Below are 12,990 nucleotides of genomic sequence, written 5' to 3'. Positions count from 1 at the left end.
TAGAATTCAAATCAATGAAGTTGATGTTCAAGGGCAATATATATCCACTGCTAGTCCCCCACCGACAAGGATAATTATCCTATTCAACATAACATATATATATACATATCTAATATATACACACACAGACAACAATAATTGTAGGAATATACATATATATATATATATATGTGCGAAGAGTTAGTTTTATGATGGAGTACACCCGAGTGTGAGAGAGTATTTTTCTTAGCTTTTACATTGTAAAATAGAAAAAGAATTAAAAAAAAAAAACAAGCAACTCTTCGACTTAAAGAGAGAATTTCCTTTCAATTATTGATTCCATTACTGTTTTTTGTTTTTCTTTCACTGTTATTATTTTAATAAAATTACCTATTTATTGATTAAATAATTTCCGGATGATTGATATTTTGTTATTTATATAAAAAAATTATAAATTTAAATCAAATTTTACTTTATTTCAAAAAAATATATATATCAATGATTAATATATGTGTTAGGTAATTAATAAAACATAAATTGCAATCATTTAATAATAATTACCATCTAGCTAATATATTTACAATGCTCTTTTAATAATTGCTTCGTGGATGAGGTTGTACAATTCAGTATTTAATATTTTTATATTAGTAATTTATAAAATTAATTATTTCATTTACGGAGAAAATTATTAAAAATATTTATGCTAAAAAACAAAACTAACATTAATTATTCTAATTATGTTTTGGATCCAAATTCTTGTACATTAGCAAATTTGGTTAGTGCCCTTCTCATAAATCTTAATTACATTTTTAATTAATTTTTCGAATAAATTAAATTTTCCTTCCAAATTTTTAGGATTTTGACATAATCACCTCCTAATCAAATATGTATTCTCACTTATATATATATATATTTAAAAAACTTAATTATACGAAATAATAATAAAAATACAATAAAATTAATGTTTTTAATTGGGGTATTAAACGTTATTTTGTTTTTAAAATATTTTTATTGATAAATAAAATATAAATTGATAATATCAAAAATCAAGATTAATTTTTAAATTAAATAATTAAAATTTAAAAATTGAATTGACCAATAATTTTTATGTAGCTCAACAAATTGATTTTTGAGTCCAAGCACAATAGAAATAATTTAGTAAGTCTGCACTTAGGAATCAAGGAGGAATTTTACATGTTACAAAAGAAACAAATACATGTGTGTGTGTGTGTGTGTGTGTGTGTGTGTGTGTGTATGTATGTATACCCGATGTACGTGTATAGGAATTAGCTGGGAACAGGACCCACTTCATTTCCTTTCAGCTGATATAATTGTTTTCTGATTTCCTTCATTTTCTTTACTGATGATTAATAAAGAAAAATCTCGAAATTTTCCAATTTCTAGTCCATCACCACAGTTCACTGCACGTATATCACTATTTTGCACCTAAATATATATATATGTATGTATGTATATATAGATATGATTTGTAGGGCATATGCAGGGAGATGATAAAGGCAAGAACCAAGTTGAGCAATAAATAAGCGACTCAATCTCAATTCCATATAAATCTCACTTGTCTCCTCTTGCTTTTGCTTATTAATTATAACACAAACAAAAATGATGAGAACAAGAACTGTGGCCAATGAAGAGGAGACTAGTGAACTAAGAAGAGGACCATGGACTCTTGAAGAAGACACCGTGCTCGCCCATTACATTGCTCGCCATGGGGAAGGTCGATGGAATATGCTAGCCAAATGTGCAGGTAACCCATTTCATAACCATCCCTAATTTCATATATCTACATATATAATTGGTTTCTGCTTATATATATATATATATTATGATTTATGATCTGCAGGGCTCAAGAGAACTGGAAAAAGTTGCAGATTAAGATGGCTAAATTATTTGAAACCTGACATCAAGAGAGGAAATCTCACTCCACAAGAGCAGCTCTTGATTCTTGAACTTCATTCCAAGTGGGGTAACAGGTATATTTACATTATCATATTATTATATATCATATATATTTATAACATGAAGTTGTGTTAGGATTATTAATGAGGAATGGTTCTTGTTTGGGAAAATCCCAGGTGGTCAAAAATTGCACAGCATCTGCCTGGAAGAACAGACAATGAGATCAAGAACTACTGGAGAACACGGGTGCAAAAACAAGCACGCCACCTTGATTCCATTCGTTCTCTCTGGATGCAAAACACTTCTTCTCATTCTTCTTCTTCTTCTTCTTCATCATCTTCTTCTTCATCTTCTTCTTCTTCATCATCTTCTTCTTCTTCTTCTTCTTCTTCTTCTTGTTTGACGGCAACCCACCATCACTCGCTCAACACCTCCACACTTGCAGACAGTTTAAATCATCTTCAGAATTTTTCAACCTTGCCCGCTTCAGATTTCATGTCAATGTATGGTATATTTCCACAGCAACGCTCAACAACTCCGCACCTGTACTCCAACACCCAACAAACCCACATTCCAAACCATGCTAATTACTCTCTGGACAATGACATGGCCGCCTACGTTGCCTCCATTTCATCAGCGGTACTTCCCAACTATTATGAGAGTTTTCCTCCTCCAGACTGCCAGATTTTAGACGCTGATTGGCCAAGCTCTAACGACGTGGCCGATGTTTTACGGGACATGGATGACATATGGTACTTCATGGAGTAAGAAGATCAGGACCCCTTCTCTGTTATCTTTTGTACTAATTAACCCGCTTATAAAAAAAAAAAATCAACAATATCACAGTTTTGAAACCTTAATTATATACCCTCTACCTCCATCATGAACTCTAGTTTCAGCAATATTTTGATGTATGTTTTCTGGGTTAATTAAGTTATTGTAATTTTGTTTTAAGTTCAGCTAAGGATGAATTGATTTGGGCGTTTGGTGTTTCTACAATATATTCATCAAGTGAACTGGGAGCTTTCAAGTAATAGTGATACTGTGTATGGAAGCAGACTATATATATAAATATATATATATATATGTCCGTATTTCTTAGTTTTATTCGTTGGTTACTTTGCTGATATATGCATTTTCTACAAGAAAACCAAATCATCACCTCTCAAGAAAATGATATAGAGAAGTGACAAGTTGTAGGATCAGAAGTGGAGTCACATCCAATTATATGTGGAGAAAAACACATACACATATCTGAATTATACATGGAGAAGAATTTATGTCAATTAATTTGGAGAATTACCCATCTCTAAATGATTAACACGTGAGTTTGAGCAAGTCAAGTTAGAAAGACTCACCTGCCCTTAACCGATTCAGAATATTTTTTGCAGCAACATTATTTTTTAACACTAATATTAGTGCTCTTTCAAATGTTATCGCTTCAATGGAGATATTTTCCTTGTATTACATGTATGTATATATATTCCCCGAACAAGCACGTACAAATTAAAGGCCATCTTCTGTCAGCTAAAGGGTATATGCATCCGTGTGTATGTATCTGTTGGCTGTTGGCTGTGTGTGTGTGTTTGTATGGACAGAACAGATAAGCAATAGAAACTGCAGAAAACAGAGGAAATAGAGCAGGGAAGAGAGTAGAAGTAAGAAGAGAAAATTATTTGGGGCTTAAATTTGCTGCAGCTTCATTGAAAACAAGCTTAAATACTTCCACGACAGCTAGTATAATTCAACTACAGAAAATATACATTGTCTTTCTTGACTAAAACTAGAGTTCTGAATAAAACATTCTCTTTCGCAATCGATAACGAAAATTGCCAACCCTTTAACACTCGTTTGCCGACAATGCCGTAGAGCTTCAAACCTGCAACGGATTAGGTTTAGTTCTCTATTCTTTTCAGACTCCCTCATAAAAACAGTATTTGATGTTGATGTGCTTTGTTTTGTTATAAAAAAACTAGATTATTGAAGATTGCAACAGCTGATTGGTAGAGAGACAAAATAGTTTTTGGATCATCTTGTTTTTGGTCAAGATAATCAAGCAACTTTTTGAGTAAAATTGCTTGATTCACAGTATACGACGCATCAATATATTCGGCCTCTGCTATGAACTGTGTCATGGTATCTTTTTTTCCTTGAATTCCAACTAGTGAAATAGATAATAAGAGGTGCCCCTCAAGCCATCTAAGGATCCTGTCGAATAATTGTAATTGAATCCGTGTAACCTCATTTTAGAAATTCTTCCATATTTGATCCTGTGGTTGAATTGTTTCTCTTACGTACCTTGACAACCTTTTCCTAGTCTAATAATGTAGCCTATTCAGAGATTGACAAAATCGTAAACAAGATCAGACTTGATCTACTGAAGAATTAGAAAAGGAAAAGGAAGCTGATAGAGATCGATAGAGAGAGAGAGAGAGAGAGAGCCAGAGAGCCAGATTGCAAAAGTTGAGAGAGAGAGTTTGGAAGGAAAAGAAAAATGAATTCTGGTTTTTCATTAATAAAGATTAGGTATTTATTTATACATAGAAAGATTAATACTAATTAACAATTTAATTAACTAATAATTGTTTAACAGATTAATTAATTAATTAATTAAAATTGATTTCAACTAAGTAGAACAGATTACAACTAATTTAATTAATTAATGACTAATTACAATTAACGAACTAATCACAATTAATTCCTCTGATGGAGATTGCATGAATCCTAAAAGTAAACTTAGTGGAAATATAGCATCTGTATTGGTGACTTTCAGATAAAGCAAGCTTCCTCCCTCAGCATCTGTAGCACCAGCATCTATCCTTGCTGCCTCGTCATTCTTCCTCAGAAAAACTCAAACTTTGAACAATCAAAATCAACAAAAATAAATGAAAACGTATATATATATATATATATTTCCTTACATAAGACATAGAGTTCCAAGTTAAATTTGAAAATTTTTGATATCCCAAAATGCACTTTCAAATATCATTAAGCAACTTCAACAGAGAGAATTGATCCACCCAAACCCTTATTATCCATACGTAAATGATATAAAGGTTTATATGCCACTTGTCACAGATTATCCTTAACTGCATCTAAATTTGAGCGGAGTAATTTAATTAAAGGTGTATATAATAAATGCTGGTACTATAAATGGAAAAAAATTAAAAAGAATTAAATAACACGAAATGCAGTCGGAAATTATGGCTAGCAACGAGACAAAAAAAGAGACTTTTGGATGCATATATAAATTCCTTTAGCAGGAGGAAAAGGTTACGTCTCTGTTCTTGTTGCTCATTTGAACATTTTTATTCGTAGCAACGCCATTGAAAATGTTGGTGACTTACAATCTTAAGGCCTTTGCTTTTGCCGTGACTGTAATCATGACGGCGAGCCTCTTAAGATGTGTTTCAGTGGTGGGTCAACTTCGAGTTGGCTTCTACGCCAAGACATGTCCCTCCGCTGAATCTATTATCCGCAAGGTCGTTCAAGACTCCACTGCCGATGATCCCAAGATTGCTGCCGTTCTGCTCAGGCTCCAGTTCCATGATTGCTTTGTTCAAGTCTCTCTCTCTCTCTCTCTCTCTCTCTCTCTCTCTCTTTTTCTCTACACCCATATATATATATGTATATGGTCTATCAGTTACAGCTAGGAAATCTCTGAAACATTTACTGGCATTTATTTTCAGGGCTGTGATGCATCAATACTGATCAGCACCGAGCACGGCGAAATAGAAGCAGGTGGTAACTTGGGCGTGGGCGGTTTCGAGATCGTAGAAGACGCCAAAACGCAGCTGGAAGGGGTTTGCCCTGGTGTAGTTTCTTGTGCCGATATTGTGGCTTTAGCCGCAAGAGATGCCGTGTTATCGGTACCCGCAGTTACATATGCATTAAATGCTTCATCTCCTTTTCCTCCCAAATCATTATTACACTACTTAACACTTCCCCAGTTTCAGATCATAATGTGTCTTTCCTAAAATTTGCAGGTTCAGGGACCATTCTATGAAGTCCCCACCGGGCGAAGAGATGGAAGGATTTCAAGCGTGTCCTTGGCCGAGAACTTACCAGAAGTAGATGATCCTATTGATATTCTCAAATCCAAGTTCAATAACAAGGGTCTTTCAGATACCGATCTTGTACTTCTCAGTGCAGGTATATATATATATATACTTATATGTATATATACACACCTATACACTCAAAAGAGTATATGTTTTTGTATATAGATACAAACCCATGAATGTAAATGCGTGATTGTTGAGTTGAGGTACAAATTTGCAGGTGCACATACAATTGGACTGACGGCTTGCTTCTTCATGCAAACAAGGCTTTACAATTTTAATTCAAGTGGTGGGTCTGATCCTGCAATCAACCCTGAGTTACTGCCACAGCTCCAGGCTAAATGCCCTCTGGGTGGAGATGTGAACGTGAAAATACCGCTTGATTGGGGAAGTGAACTGACATTCGACGATCAAATCCTGCGCAACATCAAGAATGGATTCGGTGTGATTGCATCAGATGCCAGGCTTTATGATGATGATAACACGAGAAGAATCATTGACTCGTATGTAGGTTTAGCCTCGGCTGATTTCATGGCAGATTTTGCTGGAGCGATGGTGAAAATGGGTAATATTGATGTGAAAACAGGTTTAGAAGGAGAGATTAGGCGTGATTGTCGTCGTGTTAACTGATCATCACTTCAGAACACTTCCCCGCTTAATTAATAATATATACTTATCTAACTAATTACAACATGAGCCTTTCATTTCCATATATATATATATATATGTATATATGTATATGTAGAATTCATTTCTATACACGTCAGCACCCACAGAACTATCCATTCTACCATTGCAGTCGGTTTAATGGTGATGCTAGATTGCAGCATCCTGTGTGCGTGTGTTCTTCTACTAATTGACCAGAGATTTTTCTTTTTTTGGGAGAAAGAAAAGAAAATGCAATGGCTATTTCTATATACACACGAATTGATTTTTAAAAATTATTAATTTCATAATGTTAGTTATTTTAAGATTAAGGGTAATTTGCAAAAGAATATTAATTATATTTCTAAAAATTGAAAATAAATTCTTCTAAAATTAATTTAAAGAAAAAAGAGACTCCATACAAAATATACAATTTGAAAATTTATGTTTCAAAATTATAGTTTATATTTAGTTAAATATTAAAATGTACTTTTCCACTTATTTTTATGGGATAAAAAAAAATAAAAAGGCACTTGAAAGAAATAAATAAAAAAATATACTATATATTTTTATGTATAAATAAATTTAAATAATTTTTATGAATAACAGTATTCAAATTTTTTATCATTAACTTTACTTCTACAGAATCGTAGAAGTAGAAAATTCCTAAAAAAAAAAATATTACAACTATTACTTTAACTTCCCCTGGGCTTCTTGATTCCTACTCTGTTATATTGAATTTTGAACCAGAGATAGATCGGAATGGGTAAAATAAATGAAGGGGCTGGAGAAATAAATTGAATGTAGTGGGCTTAGTTTGAGTTTTTAATTGGGTTTGGATTTGGGATGGGTGAGTCGGAGGTGAATAAGATCGTTTTCTTCATGTTACAGAGGCTTCGATCTCATTGTTTTGGATGGAATAAGAACCATAAGATCTTTAAGGAGATTCTTTGGTTGGATTGAAACACAAGAATTCGACCTAAAAAGTACTTAAAAAAATCTTCATACAAACTTGTCATAAATTTCAACATCGTCAAAATCTCCCACTTCCTCACTCTTCCTTCCACGTCAATCTACTACTGTCTAATTTCTTCGAGTTTGAAAGAAGAATTGAATTGACCCATAAAAGTTTGTGTATCTACCCAATAATAATAAGCATAGGGCAATAAACTGAGCAACAAAACTACTTCGCCGGAGCTACGAAGCAGCTCCTCATGAAACGTTAATCAGAGAAAATGGCGAGCCTAAACAAGCAGCCAAGAAGCTTCATTGCGCACAATCACTCCGGCACTCCCTGCACCCGCACCCACCAGATCGGCGCCCTCCTTCTCGTCGCAGCCACTTTCTTCCTAACCAGAGTCTTCGACCAATCGGTCTCTCCCTGCGCCAACACATCTCTCTCTGTTAATAATTATGACCGCACATCACAAATCGTCGAGCGCCTCTCACCCGGTGCCTACGGAGGACCCTTCTCGTGGCCCCAGAGAGGCTATGGCTCCGACCTCTCCATCAAGATCTACGTCTACGACCAGAACGAGATCGACGGCTTAAAAGACTTGATGTACGGAAGAGACGGCAACGTTAAAACCAATGCTTGCCTCAAAGGCCAGTGGGGCACTCAGGTGATTTCAAATTTTACAGATATATTATTTAAGTTCCACGTGAATTCAAAAGAGTGCTACTGCAAACCTTTTAGCTTTAATTTTATTATCGTTGGAAAATGTATCCCTCTTGCGTTGAGTAATTTGAAGCTGTATCAGCATAATGTTATTAGCAGTGATTTTTGCTTTGCTGAGTGTGTTTTAGGTACTCGGTTGAGTTGAATTTAGTGTTTGTAACTTTCTGAAACTTATATCTGTTGATGATAAATATGGTAATATGAAGATGTTTTCGAATGCATAAATTGTAGGTTAAAATACATAACTTGCTTCTTCAATCGAGATTTAGGACAAAAAGGAAAGAGGAAGCGGATCTGTTCTTCGTGCCAGCGTATGTCAAATGTGTTCGCATGATGGGGGGTCTCAATGATAAAGAGATTAACATGACTTATGTCAAGGTAAAGAAGGTCTTTAAACGTTGAATGTGGCAAAAACCACAATCACTTTAATATAAAATTTTTAGGGTCATTTCATGCCTTTTCTATTTCCAGGTCTTGAGTCAAATGCCATATTTTAGGAGATCCGGCGGCCGTGATCACATATTTGTCTTCCCAAGGTATAAGTGTTTAATTCTGTTTCAGTTATTCTGTGGAATAGTTGTTTAATGGCTTGTTGCTATCAGCTGCTCAATGTGATTTGGCATTCAACTTCTCTTTGATTTTGGTAATTCTAGCGGAGCTGGTGCTCACTTGTTTAGATCATGGGCGAAATACATAAATCGGTCCATAATTCTTACTCCTGAGGTACTGTCTACACTTTTTAACATGTTAAATATGAATCGTTAATTAACACATTTGATCTAGGACTGATTTTGCATTTATTGGTGTATACTGGTCTTAAAATTATTGTTCTAAAAACTGGAAGAAAAGCATTACTTGGGTTGAGGCACAAGGTATATGCAAGAATAGCTATTGCAGATAAATGATCCTAATGGGAAGAGAGTGGAGAGAAGAATAGGATTAAAACTTTTATTATCTCATCATTAGTTTGAATTCAGTGTTGGGGTGTTACTAATGCTTAGTATGATTGGGCATACAAGGGAACTTCTTTGGTTTCCAGCATTTTATTTTGTATGAGAGCTAACAGATAAACCTCATAACTTCTAGTAGTAATGCTATATTTGGTTCCAGTCACCATGGCAGTTTATATCACTGAAAAAATTCATACAAAAATTTTTATAAGGGGCCAGATGAGATTTGTAAGCAAAGAGAATTTTGATGTTGATGAGCTTGACACGTTGATACTATTTCGAAACATGTACCATCCTCGATATCATGTGCTCTCCACTAGATCAAGATCCTCCACACGAGGTTTATTGAGTTCCTATCAGTGAGAAAATTTGTCAGAAATTGCTGTACTTAGATGCTCAACATAGGGGGATTAAACTTCTCCTAATACCAGAATTAATCAATAGAAACCCTTGATGAGGCCAAGAGAACTATAGAAGGAATATCAAATCAGTAGTTTGAGCCAGAGGCCCTAGTGTTTTTTATACGGGTTCTAGAAATCTATCTTATGTGGGGAAATGGCTTATTTGATCACTTGTAAAACTATATTTTCTGGAAGATTACAGTACCTATAGATATGTCAATTTAGTTTTTTGAGATAATAAAAATATTGATTTATTTGTGAATACAGGGCGACCGTACTGATAAAAGAGATACAAGTGCTTTTAATACATGGAAAGATATCATCATTCCTGGAAATGTTGATGATGGTATGACTAAAAATGGGGGTACCGTGGTCCATCCTTTGCCTTTGTCAAAGAGGAAGTACTTGGCAAACTTTTTGGGTCGTGCACAAGGAAAAGTTGGTCGTCTCAAATTAATAGAGCTTGCTAAGCAATATCCAGACAAGGTATGTTGTCTCTGGACTTACTGATTATCATTTTTTTAATTTGTAGAGTGATATACCGTTAACACTGTTTTGGATTTATAATTTACTTTCTGCCCTCTTTATTTCAAAAAAAATATTTACCTTCTCTCTCTCAAAAAAGAAAAATATTTTTTACTCTTCGGTTCAGACATCTGTTCGCATTCTAAATCTGCATCGAGGGTTCTCATTTTGTCTCAGTTTTTTCTTCTCCTTTCTGTATTGGGTAATGTGCCTTACACCACTCAACTAAATGAGGTTTAATTTGTTTTTGTGCTACTAGCTTTGAGCAGACACAGAAAATTACACCGACTCTACTTTTTGGGAGAAATGTATGTCAACAACCAACAATTCAAGAGTATTGCTGAATAGAAAATACACATCAAATTTTTTTTACCTATTTCAGAAAACCGGAAAACAATATATTTTCGTTCTGACAAGTACAACTGTTTGTTTTTTACTCAATAGTGCAGAATAAATTTAATGTTTGAACAAACTATCTTTTTTATGACGCACCTAACAAGGTAGTATCATAAAATTTAAGCTTAACAATTTGTTATCATCAGCCAAGAATCTTAGAAACTCTCTTTAACAGTATTCAACTATGTAGGACTTCTATAGCCTCAGAGGGAGCTTAAATAAGAAAGTATGAACTGTGAATTCTATTAAAGAAAATTAGGAGAGAGATGGAAAAGACTTCTTCGTGATTGATGCCTCATTTCTAGTGGCAGCAACGCATGATGGATAACAGCTAAACTGACTTATCCACCAGATAGCTTAAAAATAGAAAAAACTAGGTGAGAAAAAAAAAAAGAACGAAGATAGACTACAGGAATTGAGGATTGAAGAAATACAAGGACAAGGAGGATGAATAGGATAGATTAGGCAAAATAATAACAACTAAAATAAACAAAAAAGGAGATAACATGGAATTAAGTCTTAGCAAAGGAAGTCTTAATTCATCATCATCTATTCTATTTTCTTTCTTAGTAGCTATTAGCTTTTATATAGGCATTAATTATAGCCACATTAAGTATTCCTATAATACTTAATCTACCTAAATAGACCACTAAATATTATAATGTCTAAATAAACCTAAAATTACTTAAATACTTTAGAAATACAAAATAATAATTATTACAGAAAACTCCTTTAATTGAAAATTGTTCCAAACTAATATCTTGTTCTGCATCATGCAGTTGGTAAATATTAGTGCAAGAAGTCTTATCACAAATTTTGAAGTGCTTAATTAAGAGTTCATGAAAATTTAATTTGGAAGGACAATTTGTCCATGTGCTGTTTGTTTTCAAGTAATAAATAAGAAGTAACAGTTGCACTTTTTTTAGACTGGAAGGATTTGAAAACAGGGTTGTTGGGTTGAGAGCTAATCTTCTGGGTTTCTCAGACAGAAAAGTTATTTGGGAGATTTTGGCGTGTGTATTATTTCTGTTTTGGCTCTAGAGCCAGAAAAACTGTTTGATAATTTGGAACTTGTTTCATTAGGCTTGACCCCTTTTAAATGTCATTTAGAGACTCAACTGTTTGACTAGTCTTTAATTATAGAAACTATGCATATTTATAATGTGAACAGCTGGAATCTCCAGAGCTGAAGTTGAGTGGGCCTGACAAATTGGGAAGAACTGAATATTTCGAACATCTGCGGAATGCCAAATTCTGTCTTGCACCGCGCGGAGAATCATCCTGGACTCTTCGTTTTTACGAGTCTTATTTTGTGGTCTCTCTCTCTTTTCCTCTCTCCCCACTCCCTATATATCCTCTCAATTAGTAATTGAATATTTTACATGATGTCTGCTGAACAGGAGTGTGTTCCAGTAATCCTATCAGATCAAGTAGAACTACCTTTCCAGAATGTAATTGATTATTCCCAGACATCAATCAAATGGCCATCTACTCGAATAGGTCCAGAACTCTTGGAGTACCTAGCTTCAATACCAGGTTAGATTGAGTACTTGCCTTGTGCTTTTCTTGATCGAATATTACGCCATCATGTACCTACCCTATGGAGTTTCCTTTTTAGATGAGGATATAGAAGGGATGATAGCCCGTGGTAGACAAGTAAGGTGCCTATTTGTTTATGCACCGGAGTCAGAATCCTGCTCAGCGACGCAAGGAATAATGTGGGAACTTCAAAGGAAAGTGAGGCAATTCCACCAATCACCTCAGACGTTTTGGCTGCACAATGGCACCATTGTAAATAGAGACTTGATTGAATTCTCTCGATGGAAACCTCCCATGTCTTTGCCTTAGTTAAATTTGAATCTCTTAACCTTACTTATTTCAGTTTGTACGTGTATTGCTCTTGTTCTCCAATTTTAGCTTTTCCTTCTCAAATACAAGCTTTTAAATTCTGGCTTCTAGGTGAGCTCCACTTATCCATGAAAACTGTATAGCATTTTTGTTTTGAGACATTTCTTTCTTTTTCTTTTTTCCCTTCTTCTAGACATGGAATACTGTATAGAGAGGATAGATTCAGAATGATTTGTATGACAGGTAAGAAAAAGCTGTTGATCATCAAACGGTTCATCTCTTGTTTTTTCTTGTGAAGATGATGTAATTGCATATCTGATCCCTTTTCTCCTTTATTGTTTTCTCCATATTGCTGTCACTTTTCCGTGCAGTAGATTGTTTAGATCTGGTCCTCAGTTGTAATTCTGCAATGCACAAATGATTAGCGGATGATTCTTAAGATCTCAGAATCTCACCCTCAAAAGAAGAAGAGTTAAAAGAGCTAAATTAAGGTCATAGTCTTGTTTTTTTATTGGGATGTAACTGGAGTCAAAACTTGCTTATATAAAGTTTGGAGGATTAACTGGTGTTTTTTAACTGAGATCTAACAT

General features: G+C 34.3%; 3 protein-coding genes across 3 annotated transcripts; all 3 read left to right on the top strand.

The window, feature by feature from the left end:
- The first annotated feature begins 1,443 nt into the window (after nt 1–1,443).
- On the top strand, nt 1,444–2,879 carry LOC110815232 (uncharacterized). The gene is made up of 3 exons (XM_022042914.2): nt 1,444–1,744; nt 1,841–1,970; nt 2,073–2,879. The coding sequence occupies exons 1-3, from the start codon at nt 1,600–1,602 to the stop codon at nt 2,662–2,664; spliced, it is 867 nt and encodes a 288-aa protein (XP_021898606.2). The 5' UTR covers nt 1,444–1,599; the 3' UTR covers nt 2,665–2,879.
- A 2,312-nt stretch (nt 2,880–5,191) lies between these two features.
- LOC110815250 (peroxidase superfamily protein) lies at nt 5,192–6,898 on the top strand. Its single transcript, XM_022042943.2, has 4 exons — nt 5,192–5,459; nt 5,586–5,765; nt 5,883–6,048; nt 6,178–6,898. The coding sequence occupies exons 1-4, from the start codon at nt 5,229–5,231 to the stop codon at nt 6,585–6,587; spliced, it is 987 nt and encodes a 328-aa protein (XP_021898635.1). The 5' UTR covers nt 5,192–5,228; the 3' UTR covers nt 6,588–6,898.
- A 624-nt stretch (nt 6,899–7,522) lies between these two features.
- LOC110815216 (Exostosin family protein) lies at nt 7,523–12,735 on the top strand. Its single transcript, XM_022042891.2, has 8 exons — nt 7,523–8,224; nt 8,512–8,658; nt 8,752–8,816; nt 8,934–9,003; nt 9,899–10,117; nt 11,724–11,867; nt 11,953–12,088; nt 12,171–12,735. Exons 1-8 carry the CDS (start codon nt 7,838–7,840, stop codon nt 12,398–12,400), a joined length of 1,398 nt encoding a protein of 465 aa, XP_021898583.1. The 5' UTR covers nt 7,523–7,837; the 3' UTR covers nt 12,401–12,735.
- The last annotated feature ends 255 nt before the right edge of the window (nt 12,736–12,990 follow it).

This window comes from Carica papaya, chromosome 1 (genome assembly GCF_054855325.1).
Source record: "Carica papaya isolate Zhongbai chromosome 1, ASM5485532v1, whole genome shotgun sequence".
Lineage (NCBI taxonomy): Eukaryota > Viridiplantae > Streptophyta > Magnoliopsida > Brassicales > Caricaceae > Carica > Carica papaya.
The sequence above is the reverse complement of the archived record's forward strand: the minus strand, read 5'-3'. Positions and strand labels throughout refer to the sequence as shown.